The following is a 22,050-nucleotide window of genomic DNA, read 5'->3' on the forward strand; positions in this document are numbered from 1 at the left end:
GTGTGTGTGCATGTGTGTGTTTTGTCCAGTTATCGATTTAGTGTTTTATTTTCTCAGTAAAAAATGAAGTGTGTTCAGGATCCACACAAATCCCAAACACCTTCTGATTTACAGAAGAATCAGCTGCAGGATTCAGTTCTTCACACACACACAAACACACACACACACACACACACCTTGAGGCTTTATCACATGTATTACAGTAAGCTTACCCCTATCCCAAATACGATATGAAACGGTATTATTCAGTATCTGTTAGAAATCATTCAGTATTTTATTAGGGTTTCCGTATTTATTAAAGTGATTCAGTATCTGTTATAAATGATTCAGTATCTGTCATAAATGATTCAGTATCTATTATAAATGATTCAGTATGTTATTAATGATTCAGTATTTATTATAAATTATTTAGTATCAGTTATGAATGATTCAGTATCTGTTATAAATTATTCAGTGTCTATTATAAATGATTCAGCATCTGTTATGACACTAATGTATAAAGTTGTGTAGATTGTGAAGAACCACTAAGACTGTTGGAGATGAAGGGGTTAATCTGAGTTCTGTTTCTGGGACAGAACCCTGTTGGTTTTACTGGGGGCTGTAATCCTGCGGTCGGAGGAGTGTGAGAACAGGTGCGGAGGATTTGGATGTCCTGCGTCATTGCCCTCTCCATCTACGCAATCCGTCCATCATTCAGTCCTTCACTGCACCCCCTCTTCACCACCAGGGACCATCAGCGGCTGAGGGAAATCCTCACACGGTGTAAACACACAATCACCTGGAGCTCATTTCCTGCTAGAATTGAGTATACACTCGCTGGCCACTTTATCAGAAACACCTACTTCATGTTCCCTCACTGGCCACTTTATTAGAAATGCCTGTCTTGTACTTCTACTGATCGGCCAGTTTAATAAAACATTTACTTTGTACTCCCCACATTGGCCAATTTACTGGACACATTTTAAACTCTGAGGGGTTTAAAATCTCCAGCAGCACTGCTGTGTCTGAGCCACTTGCACCAGCACAACACACACTAACACACCACCACCACGTCATTGTCACAGACTGGAGTGTGTTGTAGTAGTAAACCTAGCCTGTGAACTACAGGGTGGGCCATTTATATGGATACACCTTAATAAAACGGAAATGGTTGGTGATACTAACTTCCTGTTTGTGGCACATTAGTATATGGGAGGGGGGAAACTTTTCAAGAAGGGTTGTGAACATGGCAGCCATTTTGAAGTCGGCCATTTTGGATCCAACTTTTGTTGCTATCAGTGTGTGAAGAGTGGGAGAAGAGGGTTGCATTGACAATCCAACAAAATGGGCTGCACTTTGAACACATTTTAGAAGTGGTAATAAACTTGTAAATAACTCATGAAAGAATAAAGTTAATAAAGTTATGTTAAAACCAAGCACACCATTGTTTTTCTTGTGAAATTCCCAACAAGTCTGACGTGTCACATGTCCCTCCCATTGAAAAAACAAAAGTTGGATCCAAAATGGCCAATTTCAAAATGGCCGCCATGATCACCACCCATCTTGAAAAGTTTCCCCCCTCCCATATACTAATGTGCCACAAACAGGAAGTTAATATCACCAACCATTCCCATTTTATTAAGGTGTATCCATATAAATGGCCCACCCTGTATTGTAGGACACGTCTCTTGTCTCTGGACTTTACTTGGACGGTCAATTATGCTCTAGACAAGAGGAAAATGAAGGTACAAGAGACCAGCTGGTTTGTTTTGATTTCTGCCTGTCGAAATTCCTGCCGTCTCACTACAGCTGTTTTCCAGAGCCCCTGTGCCTGACCGAGTGTTTGATGGAGACATGGCAAGTCAAGTAAACACTGTCCATCAGTGGACAGCAGCGTGTTTACCTCCTGCTCTTGTCCTCTCTCCTCAAACACAGAGTTTTAATGTGATTCTGAGAGAATAATCACCCAGACGGACCCCCAGGGGATTGTATTTGATTAATGTGGGTCCACAATGCAATAACACCATGTCTTATAAATTAAAACAAGTGCCTGGTTAAATCTTGCGTGAAATCAAGAGGTTGTTTGACCGCGAGGAAGGATCACAAACCCTTCATCAACTGATCCATGAATCCTTTATACAATGTGGAAACATGCAGAGATTTGAGCGCAGTTGATAATTCAGCTGTAGTTTGTGAAACCAAGCACCATCTACCAGTGCTTTTCCATCTGATCTACATAAACAATCCACCCTTTTTAGAGTGTATACACACACACAAACATACTGTGAAACAAGACCAAAATCAGTTTTCTGTGTGCTGCTTTAATTAGAAAACATGGGATAAAGCAAGCTGTTCCGACTCTGCTCTGCTTCTGACATCAAGTGCAGAGACTTTAGAATTGCCCACACCCCTCGTCTGAGACTGTCCAATCACAGCTCTGGACCCTCGTTTATGGGAGAGCACAAAGACAAGTTTCAATGCAGCAAAACAGGCACAACGAGCGTGGAGAAATAAGAGCACTGAGTAAAAACTGAGAAAATGAGAACAGAGAAGAAAGAGAACCAAGCGAAAACAGCTAAAAACCTGAGCTTCTGCTCCTCACTCCTCACTGCTGTGCGCTCAGGGTCGGGGTGAACAGAGAGCGGCTCCTTATCATTTAAAGGGACAGGCACTGAAAGTGGGTGTTCTGAACAGGGCTGTTTAGACAGGAGAAGAACGCTGCTGTAGGGTTTTTACCAAAGCAGGTCACAGAGAGATATTGAGAGAGACAAAGAAAGAGAGAGATGCCGCTAATATTATCTTTGCTGCACTCATTCTTTAGTCTGGTTGCTAAGGGCTAGGTGAGGTTGGGTTGTTTATCGCTGTTTGCTGTGTGTGTTTGTGAATATCCACAGGCTGAGATATGGAGGAGTGTGGAGATTAAATACCATAGGACCGGGGGGACACGGGGGATGTATGAAGATGGTGAAGCTCTGTGAGGCTGTGGTGGTGGGGGTGGGGGTAGGGGTTTGAATACTCAGTGGTCTGAAGATGACAGAGTTAATGCTATAGCGCTAAAGGCATGCCACCAACTCACACAGCTGCTGTAAACACACCCAGCAACTACAGAGAGAACAGAAACACACACACACACACACACTGCAGGGACACAAGTCTCATGAAGGGTACCACACCCTGTGATGGACTGAATGAATGAATGAGGTGTGCCCATAGTGAACACAGTAGGTATCATCTTCATAGAAATACCTGAAATACAGTGGGATGCTCTGGAGCAGCTGCATCATGTCAAGTTCAAGACCAAGTGTGGGCTAGAGGGGAGTAAAGCCCCCAGCACAGGGCTGTGGAACAGTGGAACTGTGTTCCCTGGAGTTACAGAGCTCCATCCAAGAGCATGAGCCAGACCGGACCCTCAAAAAGAAAATGAAGGAGAACCACTGACAGGAAACAAGAAAGAAGAACATCTCAAAGAGCATGAGAAAGAACTGCTGAGGAACCAAGGCAGAAAGTGGAACCTCATGAAGAATATGAATAACCTGAGAGAGGAACCAAGTCTAGAAGAAAAGAACCTCATGAATAACAAATCTGAAACCAAGACTCAAAAGGAGAACCTCTCATTTGTCCTATCTCTTGTTCTTTATGGAGTATGGAGTTCTCCTTTTGAGTCTTAGATCATCTTTCTCTGGTTCTTCCTTATGTTATTTAAAGGGAAAACCTATGATTGTGGGTAAATGCAGTTCTCTCTGACTGTTTACATTCAAAAGCTAAGTGTATTTTAAAGGTGGAGTGGTGTGATTGAGGAAAAACCCTGTTGTTTGGCTGAAGTGTAAATTGACTTGAGTTGCTTAGTTTTGTAGCGCTGTTGCTAATGCAGTTAGTCATCTCTTGAGTTTGGAGATATTTCCATCTTCAGCAAAAAAGTCAGTGTCACCCCCCTATGGAGCAAGAATAGAGCAGTATCCTTTTCTCAGTTTGTAGTCTCCGTTATTTAAAAACCTCCAGATCCATCTGCCACAACCAGAGAGAGAGAGAGAGAGAGAGAGACTACCATACTGAAACAAGACCATTTGTTTTTTTTAACCATTACCGACAGGAGAGAAGCAAATAGTGAGGAATTAGTAAGTTCTATAAAAAAGTGTTTTTTAATAACCATTGTGAGCATTGCCTTTAAGAGGTTCTCTTTTTGAATCTTGGTTCCTCTTCTGAGTTCTGAAGATGTATTTATTACTTATCTCTGACACAGAGGCCTGTGTTTCTGGAATTCTGCTTTGGGAAACCGGGTCGTATGGACGTGTGTAGAAGCCCCTCGGCTCGTGTGAATCCAGGTTCTCTGGGCAGTGGAGGAGGAGCTGACCTCAGATTACGGGTCATTAGATCCACTTGGTGGAGGGATGATTCAGGTTCTGTGATGGTTCTGGTCGGGTCAGAGGTGTCCAGTTCTGTCAGATCTGTTCAGATCAGATGGGGGCTGGGTTTGCGCCAGAGGGCCGCAGTTAGGAGGTGAGCCCGGACAGCTGGGTTCAGTAAACACAAGGATTAGAAAACAGGGATTTGCTCTGGGCTTGACTCTGACGCTGGTTCGTGGAAGAATGGCTTCCGAGATTCCGAACCGACTAATCAGGAACTCCTCCACTCTTCCGGGAAGTTTTTACTGTAGGTACTGGAACATTGCTGTTAGGATTTGATGGCATTCAGGTGCGAGAACATTGGTAAGGTCAGGTGATGATGTTGGATGATTAGTTCTGGATCATGCCACTTCCCAAAACTCATCCCAAAGGGATTCATCCACACTGCTCCAGAGGGTCCCTTTCCACATTATTTCCTTATCTTCAGTGAGTACTGTGAATATCTGATGGCATCCAGCCACATGGACATTAGTGAGGTCTCTTGTAAAACATCCTCCACAGAAATGGACAATTTTTAAGGGGAACTTGCGCACAGTAATGCTGAAAGCTATAGCGCTGGATGTAAAAGTCCCATTCATAATGGAGACAGGGATTTTCATTATTATCCATTTAATTTATCAAGCCAATGTAGACTCTCCCTGAGCAGCAGACAGTGAAAGGATGAACTCTGCTCTAGTTGAAGCCATAAATGAGGGCAGCTGTGGCCTGGTGGTGAGGGAACTGGGCGTGTAAGCGGAAGGTGGCCAAGTCGATCCCCAGAGTCAGAAGGTCATGACTGAAGTGCCCTTGCGCAAGTCACCTACCTCCCAACTGCTCCCCCCTCATTCCCAGTGCTCCAGGAATGTATGCTCACTGCCCCCTAGTGTTCTCTACTGTGTGTAAATGTGTGTTTCACTGCACGGATTGGTGTAAATGCAGAGAACAAATTCCTCTGTGTGAGTTTGCTATCCAGTTCAGGGTCGCGGTGTCTTTAAATAATAATTAATAATTTATTTTTGAATATGACTCTGGAGAATTTTAATAGGAGTTTAACTTCCAGAAGCAGAGCTGCTGAAAAAGAGGTGTTCAACGTAGCGCGCTCTTTGGGTGACTACTGACTTTCAGTGTTTGTTAGCAACATTAGCCTCATAGTGAGCTCTGGACTCCTCGTGTGTGAGGGCGGATCGACTGTAAATCTGAGGCAATGTCTGTGATATTTTTAAACGTTTGTGTTTAACCGCTGTTTAACAGCAGCTCTAATCTCCGGCTGACGGCCCATCACGCCCGAGACGAGGTTTCTGACACATCTCGGAGTGCAGGGATATGCTGGAGAAAAGGTTATCTCTGAAAGACTGACAGTGATATTTAACACAGACTCTGATAAAACAAACGCCTGTCACTTATCCATTATCCTCTGATCATTGCAGAATGAAGGAGAAAAACAGAAATATGTGCATCAACATTCACTGGAAGGCTGCGGTTGTTAAGTTCTGATGTAGCATTGATGAGCGGGAAGGGTCTGTAATCTTTATTAAAGCCACTGTCCACTCATGTCCCTCCTGACCGGTGTCTCTCTGTGAGGAGGTGAATGTGCTCTGAGATTATTTTTAACTATATTTTTCACAGTTTTTCTGCTGGATGTTTAGTGGGCGGGCTATGTTTGGAGTACGTGATGTCAGGTCTGCGACAGAACCAATCAGAGTTAGTAATAGATTGATGTGCCTTCACTCTATAAAAACCCTGCCTTCAGTGCAGTCAGCCTTTAAAACCCTGCTTGCTACAAACTACAAACCGAGACTGAGTCGACTCCATGAGATTTAACTCTATGAATCACTGCCCGACAGCTGATACAAACGACTCCCAGACAAGCAAAGAACCGATTTTTTGGGAATCGAGACACTTGGAGCAGTTTTCTGTTTTAATTTCCTTGTAATTTTCAAAATCACATTTTTGTTTAGTATTTATTCAATGACAAAATGTTCAGAACATTTCGTCATAGTTCTCATTGTCAAATTATTAGTTTTATTTAGTTCTGATCTAGTTTTTGATGTGAAAAGTAGGCTGTCAACAAGTACTTTTGTCATAGTTTACGTTAACAAAATTAACCCTACCTCCTGCATTCAGACCACATCCAGACCCCAGTGTGGGTAGGTGGGTGAGTGTGTGTATGTGTGTATGTGTGTGTTTGTGTGTGTGGGAGGCTGAGTGCGTGTGTTCTACAGATCTGGTTTTGATACAAAGTAATATTAATGGATAATCTATGCATTTCTAAAGAGATGACTGACACACAATGTGCAGCGACAGATGAGCTACTGTCTCTGACTTTACATCTACAACGTGGACCAATGAGGGAGGAGTGTCTCACAGAGTGGACAGTGAGTGGACACAGGGTTTAAAAACTCCAGCAGCACTGCTGTGTCTGATCCACTCGCACCAGCACAACACACACTAACACACCACCACCACGTCAGTGTCACTGCAGCGCTGAGAATGATCCATCACCACATCACACCTGCTTTGTGGGGTAACAATGTATGCAGAGCAACAGATGGACTTGGTGCTCGAGTATGGTGAGTGGAGCATTTGGTACTTTACATAGAATGTAACAGTAAAGTTGCATAGCTAAAATGTTTGTGGGAAAATTGACTGACTGTAACTTTAAGCTTAAATTTTCTGGCGTCACTGAGCTCAGACAGCGAACATATATCGGTCCACTGGCATAAAAAGGCTGGCACACCACTGACTTTAGACCACTGCTGGTCCACCATCGAACCACTCAAATTACTGTCCTGTACAGGATATAACTCATTTATAATCTCCTCAAACAGATTTTACACTCACAGAGAATTTTATTCTGGAAAACAAACTAATACAAATATTACCAACAACTCTGAGTGATATAATAATGAGTATAAGCCTGATATAAAATGATTATGATAAAAATGTAGACACTGTGCTGGATTAAAATTATTTACTATTCTTATTCATAAAGGATAAGAAAAGAACCTAATGAAGGAAAAAATGTAAACTGGACTGTGAATGGAAAAGTGCTAAAATGTGGCATTTTGTATAAAATTCTGTTTAATCACCAGTGGTCCGCCCCGAAAACACCGTGCACTAGGGGGCCAACAGTGGTCCGCCGTCTCTTTGCCCTCAGGTAGGTTTTTCAGGATAATACGGACCCAGTGTGTGTTTCAGACTCATGAGCTCCTGATCGCCACACACTGAATGATGGGGAATAAATCCAGGGTGTATCCCGGGGTCGAGAGGAGCTGGCAAAACACATGCCGGGAATGAAGTGGAGATCTGTGACAGATTTTAATCTCTCCGACCTTCGCCTCGACTCTAACTCCTGCAGACTCAGGCTCGCTCATATGGATCTGATTAAACTCCAGCCAAAACACACAAGCGTCTCTCCCCGTCTCACAGAGAAGAATAGAGAAACTGTTCTTTACTCCAGCACACACACACACACACACACATACACACACACACACACACACACTGCTGATATAACTCTCAGACAGAAGCAGGGACAATGTATGGACACATTCACAGCTTTTTCTACAGGGCATCACACACTGAAACTGCCCACAGGTCTGAGTGCGTGAGTCACTGGGTGAGTGTGTGAAACTGACCACAGGTGTGAGTGTGTGAGTCACTGGGTGAGTGTGTGAAACTGACCACAGGTGTGAGTGTGTGAGTCACTGAGTGAGTGTGTGAAACTGACCACAGGTGTGAGTGTGTGAGTCACTGGGTGAGTGTGTGAAACTGACCACAGGTGTGAGTGTGTGAGTCACTGGGTGAGTGTGTGAAACTGACCACAGGTGTGAGTGTGTGAGTCACTGGGTGAGTGTGTGAAACTGACCACAGGTGTGAGTGACAGGGTGTGTGTGAAACTGTCCACACGTGTGAGTAAGTGACAGGGTGAGTGTGTGATACTCTCCACAGGTGTGAGTGACAGGGTGAGTGTGTGAAACTGTCCACAGGTGTGAGTGACTGGGTGAGTGTGTGAGTGACAGGATGAGTGTGTGATACTCTCCACAGGTTTGAGTGACAGGGTGAGTGTGTGATACTCTCCACAGGGTGAGTGTGTGATACTCTCCAAAGGTGTGAGTGACTGGGTGAGTGTGTGAGTGACAGGATGAGTGTGTGATACTCTCCACAGGTGTGAGTGACAGGGTGAGTGTGTGATACTCTCCCAAGGTGTGAGTGACTGGGTGAGTGTGTGAGTGACAGGATGAGTGTGTGATACTCTCCACAGGTGTGAGTGACAGGGTGAGTGTGTGATACTCTCCACAGGTGTGAGTGACAGCGTGAGTGTGTGATACTCTCCACAGGTGTGAGTGACAGGGTGTGTGTGAAACTGTCCACACGTGTGAGTAAGTGACAGGGTGAGTGTGTGATACTCTCCACAGGTGTGAGTAACTGGGTGAGTGTGTGAGTGACAGGGTGAGTGTGTGATACTCTCCACAGGTGTGAGTAACTGGGTGAGTGTGTGAGTGACAGGGTGAGTGTGTGATACTCTCCACAGGTGTGAGTGACAGGGTGAGTGTGTGATACTCTCCAAAGGTGTGAGTGACTGGGTGAGTGTGTGAGTGACAGGATGAGTGTGTGATACTCTCCACAGGTCTGAGTGACAGGGTGAGTGTGTGATACTCTCCACAGGGTGAGTGTGTGATACTCTCCACAGGTGTGAGTGACTGGGTGAGTGTGTGATACTCTCCACAGGTGTGAGTGACAGGGTGAGTGTGTGATACTCCCCCAAGGTGTGAGTGACTGGGTGAGTGTGGGAGTGACAGGATGAGTGTGTGATACTCTCCACAGGTGTGAGTGACAGGGTGAGTTTGTGAGTGACGGTGAGTGTGTGATACTCTCCACAGGTGTGAGTGACAGGGTGAGTTTGTGAGTGACAGGGTGAGTGTGTGATACTCTCCACAGGTGTGAGTGACTGGGTGAGTGTGTGAGGTCCTGTGATGGACTAGTGCATGTGCCGATCCCACCGCAACCATGAACAGGATGAAGTGGTTACAGAAGGTGAAAGAATGAACATGTTTCAGTGAGAGGTGGTTGATTGCAGAGAGACACAGATGTCTTCGTAATGTTGGTGAATGAAACCAGACGCCTTCACGTCTCCATCACAAATATAGCATTTTATTCCCTCTCCATCTGCAGCTGCGCCTCCATCCGCCTACAGAGCCTCACATGGAAGAATCTGGAAAAATAAATTTCCTTTAGGGACTATTTTGCCTCACAACGACCTCCATGTATCTGTCCACTGTGAGTTAATGTTTTAGGCCGAGAAACGTGTCACATACAACCCTGTGTGAGGGACTATTAGAGGAGGATGTCTGGTTCCATTCATCTCCACTGTGAACAGTTCTGACTCTCCAGAAACAAACAACCCTCAATGCCTTTGTTATCAGCGATTCATTTAATTTAACAATTTTTCAAATTAGGTGGACGTCCCCTTCAACTCCAGGCATAAAATGTCTATGTGTTTCAAGCTTTTTATAAGGTGGCGATTCACTTGCTTGAGTTCGAAGAACAGATCAATTTGCTGCGATAACCTTCACTGAACAGACAGAAATCCCCCGAAGCTCAAGCCCCTCAGAGCCCCTATCACCGACGGAATAAACAAAGCAATAAAAATTGACGTCTCCGAGACTCTGGGAAGAGCCTCGTGGTGTGTGATGATCCCCCTCTTTGTGTATGTGTGTGTGTGTCCTCCCCCGCAATGCCCTCAGCAACACACACACCTTGGGCTCAGGCTGTTTTAGCCCCTCCCACTTACGGGAGAATCCACAATCTGTTCTGATATAAACATCGGCCTCCGATGATCCCCACGACCAGCGACACTCAACACACACCTGACACAGTGAGAGACACAAAACAGACCTCGTATACAGCTCTGACCTTCCACTCATTCATTCATTTACAGCATTTAGCAGGCGCTCTTATCGAGAGTGACTCACAAAAGTGCTCTGACATTCAGACAGGGTGTATCCTCTTTTTTCAAATAGGTTAGGGTCCAAATTCCCTCTGAGCTCAGACACTGTCAGAACTCGGGTCAGCGTTGATACCAAGAAAGATCAAAACGTAGTAAATGCAATACACAGCACAATCTCTTCAGTGCTCAAACTTAGAAAGAAAGGAGTTAAGGGCTGATAAGTGCAAAAACATGTTACGGTAAGCACTTAGATTAGTGCTCACCTAAGTGTGTCACAGAGAGATGGGTCTTCAGTCTGGCGTTTGAAGACCGTGAGGGAGTCTGCAGTTGGAAGCCAGTGGAAGTTCACACCACCGTCTGGGCGCCAGGGCGGAGAAGGGTCTTGACGCTAGTCCTCCATGTGTCTTTAGGGACGGTGGGTCGAGTCGAGCTGTACTTGAAGCTGAAAGGGCTCGGGGTGCAGTCTGACTCATTGCCATGAGGCAGGGAGGAGCTGGTCCGTTCATGGCTTTGTAGGCAGCATAATGTATTTAAACCTGTTGCAGGTAGCTGCAGGAAGCCAGTGAAGAGAGCGCTGCAGTCCATAACCGCCTCGTCCTGATCAGGGCCACGGTGGATCCCAAGACTACACCGAATCACTGCGGAAACCAGGAGCACACACTGGAGCATCACACACTCACCCTGTCACTCACACACACACACACACACACCTGTGGACAGTGTCACACACTCACCCAGTCACTAACACACACACACACACACCTGTGGACAGTGTCACACACTCACCCAGTCACTAACACACACACACACACACACACACACGCACACCTGTGAAAAGTGTCACACACTCACCCAGTCACTCACACACTCACACCTGTGGAAAGCTTCACCCACTCCTCAACTCTCTCTCTCACACACACAAACCCAAGTGCACATACACACACACACACCCCTGTGGACAGATCTGAGTGGTGACAGAAGGGAACGCTGAGTGAGACAGAGCTCAGAGGGAAGTTGCTGAGAGCGGGACATGTGTTTATTACTGAGTCCAGGACTGAGCTGGATGTGTCTCGCTCTGAGCCTAAACATTCCTGGAGACACACCTGTAATCACAGCTGTTTGTCTTAGTGAGATGACGGCGATGGCCTCCAGTCACACATTGCTGTGTGTAAACATTGCGCTACATGTCTGTCATTTTTTAAAAGCCACCACATGAAAATGAGCCCCTCACGGGCCACAAGCAGAACCAGACCCCGTGCCCAGACCAGACCCCACAGGCCTGCTGGGAATTTTAGATTAGATCTGTGTTTCGGGTCATAAATACCACAGAAACATTCTCATAAAAAATGATACAAATTAAAAGGGAATATGTTCAGTGTATGTTCACCTTACTGTTGGGGTCTGGAGTCCACCAGCCGACACACTGTGAAACAAGCGCACAATCAGTTTTCTGTGCACTACCTGAAAACACAGGATAAAACAAGTCGGTCTGATTCTGCTCCGCTCCTGACGTCAAGTGCAGAGAATTTAGAAAGGCTCCAACTCATTGTCAGAGTCTGTCCAATCACAGTGATAGAGCAGCATTCCTTTAAATGATAATGAGCTGCTCGCTGTTCACCCTGGCCCTGAGCGAACAGCAGTGAGGAGCGAGGAGCAGAAGCTCAGATTTTTAGCTGTTTATGCTCAGTTTTTTTTATGCTCTTTTTCTCCAGTTTTTCTCAGTGTTCTTATTGCTCAGCACTCTTTGTGTCTGTTTTGCTGCATTTAATTGCATCTTTGTTTTCTCACATATATGTGGGTCCAGTGCTGTGATTGGACACACACAGACAAGGGGGCGGGGCAGTTCTAAAGTCTCTGCACTTGACGTCAGAAGCGGAGCAGAATCAGAAGCTCGATTTATCTCGTGTTTTCTGACTCAGGCAGTGCAAAGAAAACTGACTGGGCCTCCAGATCTACACATTAATATGAACATGTGCTGAAGTAGGGATTTTTTCAGAATACGTTCTTTAAGCTTGAACAGTTCAGTTGCTGTTTGTGTGATTGGGTCAAATGCATCACAAGTTAATGGAGTGTTATTATTTTTATGAGAGGAGCTGTATTATCTGGTCTCATCTCATCAGTGTTAATGTGGAGGGGCAGCAGGTAGTCGTCTGCTCTCAAACAGCTGGACACACACATAGACACACACACACACCATCCCTCTCCCTCCCAGTGGAATACATCTTTATTACGAACTCATATCTGTCGCTGTGAGACCTGAGGGCTTTCTGACCCCCAGAGCCTCGTTTGATGGCGTCTCCTCGCTGTCGTCCACCCTCATAATGACCAAATGTCCAAAAGCATCCAATCCTGATCCACATGGCCCTACGGCACGCATCGCTGCTCCAATTATGTTCCTTCCTCTTTCAAAATGAGAAACACTCTGGGGCGAATCGATATACACTCGGACGACTCACCCCAGCGTCGATGCAACACAAGTCTGCAGAGAGGAGGAATGCAAGGAATTTAATACACTCTCTACATCATTTCTTCATCTTTCTTCATCAGGAAAATAAAATACAGACTATAGTCCACCTGTTGCTCTGCATACTTTGTTAGCCCCTTTTCCTCCTGTTCTTCAGCGCTCTGGACCCCCACAGAGCAGGTGTGATGTGGTGGTGGATCATTCTCAGAGCTGCAATGACGTGGTGGTGGTGTGTTAGTGTGTGTTGTGCTGGTGCGAGTGGATCAGACACAGCAGTGCTGCTGGAAGTTTTAACCCTGTGTCCACTCACTGTCCACTCTGTGAGACACTCCTCTCTCGTTGGTCCACCTTGTAGATGTAAAGTCAGAGACAGTAGCTCATCTGTCGCTGCACAGTGTGTGCCGGTCATCCTCTAGTTTGAATGACTTTGGTTGATGAACTATTCTCAGTCCAGCAGTGACACTGAGGGCGGTTAAAAACTCCAGCAGCACTTCTGTGTCTGATCAACTCGCACCAGCACAACACACACTAACACACCACCACCACGTCAGTGCCACTGCAGCGCTGGTTATTTATACAGGACGATGCCAGGTCTTATTCTGTATGTGCTACAAAAGTGTGGCTCATAGGCACAGAGTGTGCGTGAGCGTGTGACTGCCCTCTGGTCCAGATTATCCCCCTGTGGTCAGTGGATGGTGACCACAGACAATTGAGCAGCTGTCGATGGAAAAAACAGGCAGAGGTTTCACTTATAAATTGGTAGTGTTTGGTATCAACACGCTATTTTGGAATTTGAAACAAAAACACCAAACCTCACCTAGTGTTGCTTTAAGAGATGTGTCCCTGATTTTAATCTGGTTCTGCTGTTTAAACGTCAGTCTTAATGTTTTAAAAAGTTACAGCCCACTAATTACTGGGTAAGTATGGAGTAAGTAAGCCGTAAGATAAAAAAGTACTAAGTAAGTTAAGAGTATGATGCTGGGAATATGTGGTTATTACTGGGTATGTTACAAACATTTTACAGATATGGAACATAACTACGTTTCAAATATATTTTACATTTAAATGTGCTGTATAAATAAATATGACTTGACTTGACTTACTTGTAAGCATATTTATAGCTTACAGTTTATGTACGACAATTTATTCAAGTTACGTTACATGCATTATGTTAGTTACGTGCTTTATTTGTAAAATGTTTGTAAGATTCCCAGTAATAACCACATACTTCTAGCATCATACCCTTAACTTACTCAGTACTTATTTTATCTTACACCTTATTTAACAGGTACTTCCTCTGTACTTTCCCAGTAATTAGTGGGCTGTATTTTAAAGTGTTACCATTTAAAATATGAAGCATCACTTCCTTCTTTGACCCTCACCACAGATCAACCCGAAATAATTTACAAATCTCACTCAGTGAGAAACTGACACAGAGCCATTCTCCTGTGGCCATTGTTTCAGCACGTTTCAGTCGATCTGATTTCTTTAAAACTACTGGCTGTCAAAGTCTATTGTCTCCGCTCGGCGTATTTCATCTGTGAGTAATGTCTCAAATAACAGGCCTTTAAAGAACCAGCAGTCATTGTATTTCATAATCCACTGATTTTTCTCTAGTTCTGGGGTCAGACGCTCTATTTCTGAACTTTTAAAAAGTGAACAAGTTGTAGAACATCCCTTCACCACACCTCCTCCTGAAATCACTCTCAGCTCTCACTGAGAGAGTTTAACGCTGGAGAAACTGACACAGAGCCATTCTTCTGTGAGCACTGCTTGGCCGCAATTCTAACCCTAACCTTAGCTTTCATTAAAATTACAATGCTCTTAAAGTCTATTAAAGTCTCGTCTCCTCAGGTCTCGTCTTGTCTCGTCAGAGGGGTGTGAAATGAGTAATATTAAAGAATCTGGAGCTTTCTTCATCTGCCGTAATATCATTAAAAGATTTAGAAAATATGGAGAAATATCTAGATAAAAAGGGACAAGGCCCAGAAGCACTATTGTCTAGCTGTGGTCCTCGTGTCCTAAATGTGTGTGATCTTTAATTTACTGAATAAAACCCAACACTAAAATACAATCTGAAAATTTCATATTTCCTTCTAGTTTTAAAATGTTCTGTTTCCCACTAGATTTCCATTTATAAACTCCGCCCCCTGTTCCGGCCATGTACACACCTTCTAGACGGACAAGCGCTGCAGGTGTAAGAGTCTACCACTCTGTCCTTGCATTGTGTAGTGTGTAGGTGCCCTAAAGTGCACTGAAATATCCGAGGAGTATAATGGAGTTTGTCTAACGCTGTAGAAACTGACACAGACCCATTCTTCCGTGACCATTGTTTCTGCATTTTTCTAATGAAAATTACAATTCTCTTCAAGTCCATTGTCTCGCCTCATCTCATCTCGTCTCCTCAGTGTGTGCCGTCTGAAACTGCAGCCCTGTAACGAAGCGTCTCTCATCAGGGTGAGTTGGATGGGGAATTTAACTCCTCAGGCTGGGCGTTGTCAGAGCGTCCACTTTTGTCTGTCTTTGACAGTAATGACTGTGCTTGCGCTCAGATGAAAATGCTAGAGCTGTTCCAGTTAGAAACGAGTGGGCAGTGCTGAGAGTGGAGGGGCATCACTCGAAGGAATCGATGACAAACACAAGCTCAGATTAAAATTAAAATGCTGCTCGTAACAGGCCTTAAAGTAGCCTTTCTCTCTCCCTCTATCTCTGTGTCTCTGTAGATGGACAGCTACAAACCACAGTGGACACTTACTGGAGCCGAGAGTGTGGTCAGGGCTCGATAATTCACCTGTAACTTGCTTTGAGACTCCAACTGATCCTCCATCCACTCTTCAGATGCTGGCAAAGTGCTAACAGAGCTATCAGAGCTGTCAGTGCTATCAGACGTAGTTGAAATGACCCAGGACTGCGGTCAGATTTTCCAGGTTGAGAACGCTTGAGAAAAGTGTTCAATTTATCTGCGTGGGACCTCGTCATCTCCACGTCTCGCCCTGTTCTCAGATCTGAAGTTGGATCTTCTTGATGTTTCTCTAAAGTTGAATCCCTGTAAAGGGTCTGTTAGCATAGCAACCTAGCTCTGTGCTAACACTCTGGGCCTACACTTCATGTTCATTTAAGATTAGTCAGATTTACCACTGGAAATATCACACTATATTTATGAACAGAATCGATTTTATTGAAACATTCAATAAAAGAATGTAGTACCAAATCTGCACGAACCAGTTTATGCTCCATAGAGCGGGTCTCCTGCAAAGTGAGCAGCAACTTTTGAGTCTGTGACACATCCAGGCCACTAGGCTGCAGAACGTAATGAAGACTCAGAAAACACTGTGTCAGCCTGGATATTTATGGTGTTGTTTTAATTTTAAAAAACATGCACTTTAATGTATGAATCTGGAATCCACCAACCCACACACTGTTAAACAAGACCACCGTCAGTTTTCCTTGTGCTGCCCAAGAAAACATGGGATAAAACTAGACGTTCTGATTCTGCTCCGCTTCTGACGTCAAGTGCAGAGACTTTAGAATGGCCCCGCCCCCTCGTCTGAGTCTGTCCAATCACAGCGCTGGACCCACGTTTATTTGAGAGCACAAAGACAAGGTTAAATGCAACAAAACAGACACAACGAGTGCGGAGAAATAAGAGCACAACGAGAACTGTTGTAAAAACTGCCGTGGAGTTTGATCTTCGTGGTGTTTTGACCAAAGCAGGTCACAGACGTTTCATTATTCAATGTTTACTCAGCTTTGCCATTAAATTATATTAATAGCACATTTATTTGCATGTGCTACATATTGAAAGGGGTCAAACTGACCCCAAAGACAACAGAAGGGTCACAGTCTGAAAGCTTCAACAGCCACACATCCCACATCATCTCCTGCTGTTTGCCCAGGCACCGGTGTCTGACGTGAATGAAGTGGGAGAATGCCTTAATTATCTGAAATCAATGAGCTGTCAGAGTGTCAGGTGGTCCAGTTCAGATGAGAGACCTTCAGCTATTAGCCGGACCCCGGGCACTGCGCTGAGTGTGACATTTGTCAGGCCTGTTTTTTTCCGATCATCTTGTGCCATTTTGTAATCTCAGAGAAACGCTGCTGAGAGCGCTGGTCAGCTCCAGGTGACGAGGTGGACGAGACCCTTCAGGGTTTCTTTTATTCTGTCAGTCCCAGAGCTGGGGGCAGGGGGCTCTGCGCTGGGCGTTTAAATTAGCCTGAGCCGTTTGTGCCCGAGGTCGTCCGCATCAAATATTAAGCAGTGCTGTTTTTTCCATGTCCAAAACAAACGGCGTCCCCCCCAGGCCCCAAATGTCACAGGAACCTTTAGTGGCTCTAATTTGGTTCCTCGGGGGAGAGGCCGGTAATGGCAGTGTTTGAGGTTTCTCATCTCCGCGTCCTCGGGAGGGTAATCCCCCCGCTGCCCAGCCCACCCCCTCAAATACCTGCTTTCACACTCGCTTTTTTACTCCTGCTCTTTTCAACAAGTTAGCCATTTCCATTATAGTGGCCACTTCAGTTCTGAGGCTGAAGTCAGAGAGGTGGTGCCAGGTTTGAACGAGAGACAAAAAAAAGTCATTCATTCATTTGTTCATTCATTCATCTTGTGTTAGTGTTTCATCTTGCTCAGGGACGCTGTGGGTCCAGAGCTCACTAGGAATCACTGGACACAGTGTAGGAACACACCACCATGCCCTCACTCAGTTACTCACACACTCACCCAGTCACTCACACATTCACTCAGTCGCTCACAAACTCACCCAGTCACTCACACACTCACTCAGTCGCTCACACACTCACCCAGTCACTCACACACTCACCCAGTCACTCACACACTCACACAGTCACTCACACACTCACACAGTCACTCACACACTCACACAGTCACTCACACACTCACACAGTCACTCACACACTCACACCTGTGGACAGAAACTGGAGATTTTTTCATGTTTTATTTCCATGTACACACACGTGTGTGTGTGTGTGTGTGTGTGTGTGTGTGTGTGTGTGTAAGACACACAGCTGGTCAGAGGCAGGTTGTGGTCTGGTTTCTTTCCAGCTCATTTTGTCTGATGCTCAGATTCAGTCACACAGCAACAGCGCCACCGTCTGGCCATGGAGAAGAACTGGACAGAAACCTCTTATCTCCTCCAGACACACACATCTGTTTCTGCTGATAACAAACGGGACCTAACATCTGTGTCAGTTCAAAGGTGAAAAACAAACAGCCACAAATTAAAATGAATAACACTGATAATGTGGTTACAGCGCCCCCTGTAGAGGGCCCAGGGTACAACAGTCAGCTCTTGATATTGGAAGTCAGCGTAAGGATCTGAGCAGCTTTGAATTAGACCACAACTGTGATGGTCATAATGGTTTGGTCAAGTCCGGCACAATATGTCCTCTGTTGATATATTGGTCAATATGTGATTTTACAAGGTATTGTTATCTGTCTGACATTGAAATTTTAGCTGATATTTCAACCAATATCTTTTTGTAATATTACAACTACTACGTCTGCTGTGTGGACGATTTTCTGCAGAGAACAGTGTCGGGGAGTAAAGTTCTCTGTCACTGCCTCTGACATTTATTGTGGGATTTGTACACACTCACTCAATCACACTCACTCTCACACTCTCACACTCTCCCTCACCAATACAAGACTGGTGTTGCACGAATTAACACTCCTAATGGGAACCTTCCATAAATGTTTCATAAAATATAAATGGAATACACCATATAAAATTAAAGATAAAATAAAAAACTACAAAGATACTGTCTGTCCTATTATAACCAGCAGTTAAAATAATTTGTGCGGCACGGTGGCGCAGCAGGTAGTGTCTCTGTCATGGCTCCAGGGATCTGGAGGTTGTTGGTTCGAGTCCTACTCCGGGTGACTGTCTGTGAGGAGTGTGGTGTGTTCTCCCTGTGTCTGCGTGGGTTTCCTCCAGGTGACTGTCTGTGAGGAGTGTGGTGTGTTCTCCCTGTGTCCGTGTGGGTTTCCTCCGGGTGACCGTCTGTGAGGAGTGTGGTGTGTTCTCCCTGTGTCTGCATGGGTTTCCTCCAGGTGCTCCGGTTTCCTCCTATGCTCCAAAAACACACGCTGGTAGGTGGATTGGAGACTCAAAAGTGTCCGTAGGGGTCTGTGTGTGAGGGAATGTGTGTGTCGCCCAGTGAAGGACTGGCGCCCTGTGTGTTCCTGCCTTATGCCCAGTGATTCCAGGTAGAACTGGAACGCCACCCTGAACTGGATAAGTGCTTACAGACAATTAATAAATGAATAATATCATTATTGGCTACACACCAGTGTTAATTATTGGCCCAAAATTATTAAACATTGGTGCATCTCTAGTCCTGTGCAGTGGGGTGTGACCCAATCTGTAACTGCACCTGTGTGGTCAGTGGAGCCGGACCGTGAGTGTTTTTCATGTTAAGGCTAATCGGTGCATGTTGGAAAGAATGAAGTCCAATAATTTAATAATCATAAATAAATTTTATTAATAAAATTATGCATCTACAAATAGAAAATCGCCGTGCGCTGTGTGTCAGAGTCCGTGGTTCTAGTTGGGCCGCTCTGAGCCGTCGCCCGTTTCCCTCGAGTGGTCTCTGCTCAGGGGAAAGTCCAGGGAGGTCCGGAAGCGGACCGGGACGCTCCTCTCCTCCGGAGGATCCCGCTGTTTCTCCGCTTCGATGCGGAGGAGGCCGTTCTCCTGCTGAGAGCAGGTCAGCTGGGTCGGGTCGATGTGGTCAGGGAGCTCCAGGCTCTGGACGAACCCAGTCGGTGTGGGTTCCTCCTCTCCAGATGAGTCCGACTGGCCACTTGCCTTCGCCGCCATCACCTCCAGCCTGCGTCCGGACACTGTGATGGTGATTTCCTCCGGAGAGAAGCCCTGAGTGTCCAGGGTCCAGGCCACGGTTCTGTCCTGGACCTGAGCGGCACCGGTGCTGGATCTGGATTCTGCTGATGAGCAGATGTTCTCCAGGGTCTGGAACAGATCTCCACGGAGACCAAGGCCGAGTTCTGTGAAGAGATCGTCCCGAATGTCCGTCCGAAAACGCTGCATCAGCTGAGCCCTCCTCCTCAGGAAGTGCTCGGAGATGCTGGTGAGGGGCGCGCAGGGGCGGGGCCAGAGAAGCAGGGTAGGCTCGAAGAATGGGTCACCACCAAACAGGCTCTCCATCACTGACTGGGACATCCTCCTGGAGCACGGTTCTCAGGGAACAATGTTGTGGAGCTTCTGAAGCTTTTGTGTTTGGAGCTTCACTTCTGGAGCTTCACCTCTGGGGCCCCTGTGTCTGCAGCTTTGCTTGAAGAGGTTCTGGAGGTTCTGGATCCTCTGGAACGTCTCGGATTGTAGCTTTGCTTGTGGAGCTTCAGTAGCTTCTGATTTTCCGTCTCTGCCTCTGAATCTCTTGGATCTGCACCGTCTGTGTCTAAGTGTCTCCCTCTCAGGAGTGTCTGAGCTCAGTAGACTCCTTGGTGGCTTATATACTCCTCAGCCAGAGTCTAGAACCTCCCCTGGTTCCCTCTTTGCGCTGATGATGTCATGGTGAGGTTATGAGACTAAAAGAAGGCGATGGACGTCTCATGGTCAGATTTATGTTCTGGAGGTTCCTCTTTCATTCCACTCTGAGTCTGAGGACCTCTGACCCCCCTCCTGCTGCTCACAGTGAGATCAGAGGGGTATATTTAACACCCCCGTCACACACATACACACACACACACACACTCACACTCACCAGTGTCGGGAAGCACCCCAGTTATTTCAGTTGAGTTTTCTCACTCAGGAAATATGTTAATGAGCTTCTTCCTAATGGGGTAATTTCTTCTGTCTTTTATTTTTATTGTTTTATTTAAATTTTTCTTCCTTTATTGATATTGTTTATTGTTTTCCTTCCTGTCTATTTTCTTTACTTTCTCTCATTCTGTCATTTATTCTTTTTCTTTGTTTTTCTTTTTCTTTTTCCATCTTTTATATTTTTCTTTCTTTCTTCATTCTTTCTCCTTTTTTCTTTCTCTTTATATTTCTCTTTATTTTTATTTTTTGATTGATTCTTTCATTCTTTTTCCATCTTTCTTTTTTTTCTTTACTTTCCTTACTTTCTGTCATTCTTTCATTCCTTTTTTCTTTTAATCTATTCTATTTTTTCTCTTTTCTTTCTTTACTTTCTCATTCTTTCAGTCAGTATTTCTTTCTTTCTGCTGTTCTTCCTTTCTCTCATTCTATCTTTCACTCACTCCTTCCGTTTCCTCTCATACATTGTTTCCTTTCTGTCTCTTTCATGTCTTTTATTAATTGTTTTTCATTTCTCAGGAAAAACAGACGTTGATCAAAAACAGATCCTGATCTGAATATTCATTTCCCGGCGCGAGCCTTTGACAGGTCTCTCAAAGCAACAGCAACAACCTTCATTAACTGCTCAAATGCTATTGATTTAATTAAGAACCTTATGAACGTTAACCACTGTCAAGAAGTTTGTTCCGTTTTCCTCCGGGTGCTCCGGTTTCCTCCCACGCTCCAGAAACGTTGGTAGGTGGATTGGAGACTCAAAAGTGTCCGTAGGTGTGAGTGTGTGAGTGAATGTGTGAGTGTGTGTCGCCTGGTGAAGGACTGGCGCCCCCTCCAGGCTGCGTTCCTGTCTTGCGCCCAGTGATTCCGGGTAGGCTCCAGACTCACCACGGCCCTGATCTGGATAAGCGCTTACAGACCATGAATACTGTACTTTAAAATGTGCTAATGTTTAAGCATAACATCACTGTCCAATTAAAAACATGTATCTCCCAAAATAGGGACTTCACAGAAGGAGGAAAAGCCTTTTTAACTTTCAATGGAAGTCAATGTACAAACATTTTATTCAGAGACATTTTGGAGTGTTTCTATTGGTTCATTCATCAAGACATTTTCACACAGTGTGAAGGACAGCTGCTGTGTTCAAATGATGTAGTAAACTAAACATCCACAAACATGAAAAGGGACAGTGGCCATATGTGGCATTGAATTTCATATGAGAATATCTATAAAATATCTGTATATTTAAACAGTAAATGGTGCTTTAATGTTCATAGATATAAACTCTACTGACACAGACAGGGCACTGTCCTCACTGTGAAGGCGGGGTGTTCTCGGGGTGTGATGAGGTCAGGAACATGTTTGTGATGAGGAAATAGACTCTGACGTTATTTTCACCTGCTGAGTTGTTTTTCAGCGCTGTGAAGACAGAGGGTCCTGGTTTAGAAACAGAACCATATTAATAACCTGATAAGTGTTTACGCA

At 45.1% G+C, this 22,050-nt stretch overlaps 1 protein-coding gene across 1 annotated transcript; it reads right to left on the minus strand.

Moving 5' to 3' along the window:
• Positions 1 to 19,335: 19,335 nt before the first annotated feature.
• Positions 19,336 to 19,971, minus strand: hspb9 (heat shock protein, alpha-crystallin-related, 9). Its single transcript, XM_066641546.1, has one exon. The coding sequence runs from the start codon at positions 19,969 to 19,971 to the stop codon at positions 19,336 to 19,338; it is 636 nt and encodes a 211-aa protein (XP_066497643.1).
• Positions 19,972 to 22,050: the final 2,079 nt, after the last annotated feature.

This window comes from Hoplias malabaricus, chromosome 13, assembly GCF_029633855.1.
Source record: "Hoplias malabaricus isolate fHopMal1 chromosome 13, fHopMal1.hap1, whole genome shotgun sequence".
Taxonomy (NCBI): Eukaryota; Metazoa; Chordata; class Actinopteri; order Characiformes; family Erythrinidae; genus Hoplias; species Hoplias malabaricus.

Bases quoted from the DNA above. Each gene is read 5' to 3' on its own strand.
- hspb9 (XM_066641546.1), bottom strand. From the start codon at position 19,971: ATGTCCCAGTCAGTGATGGAGAGCCTGTTTGGTGGTGACCCATTCTTC.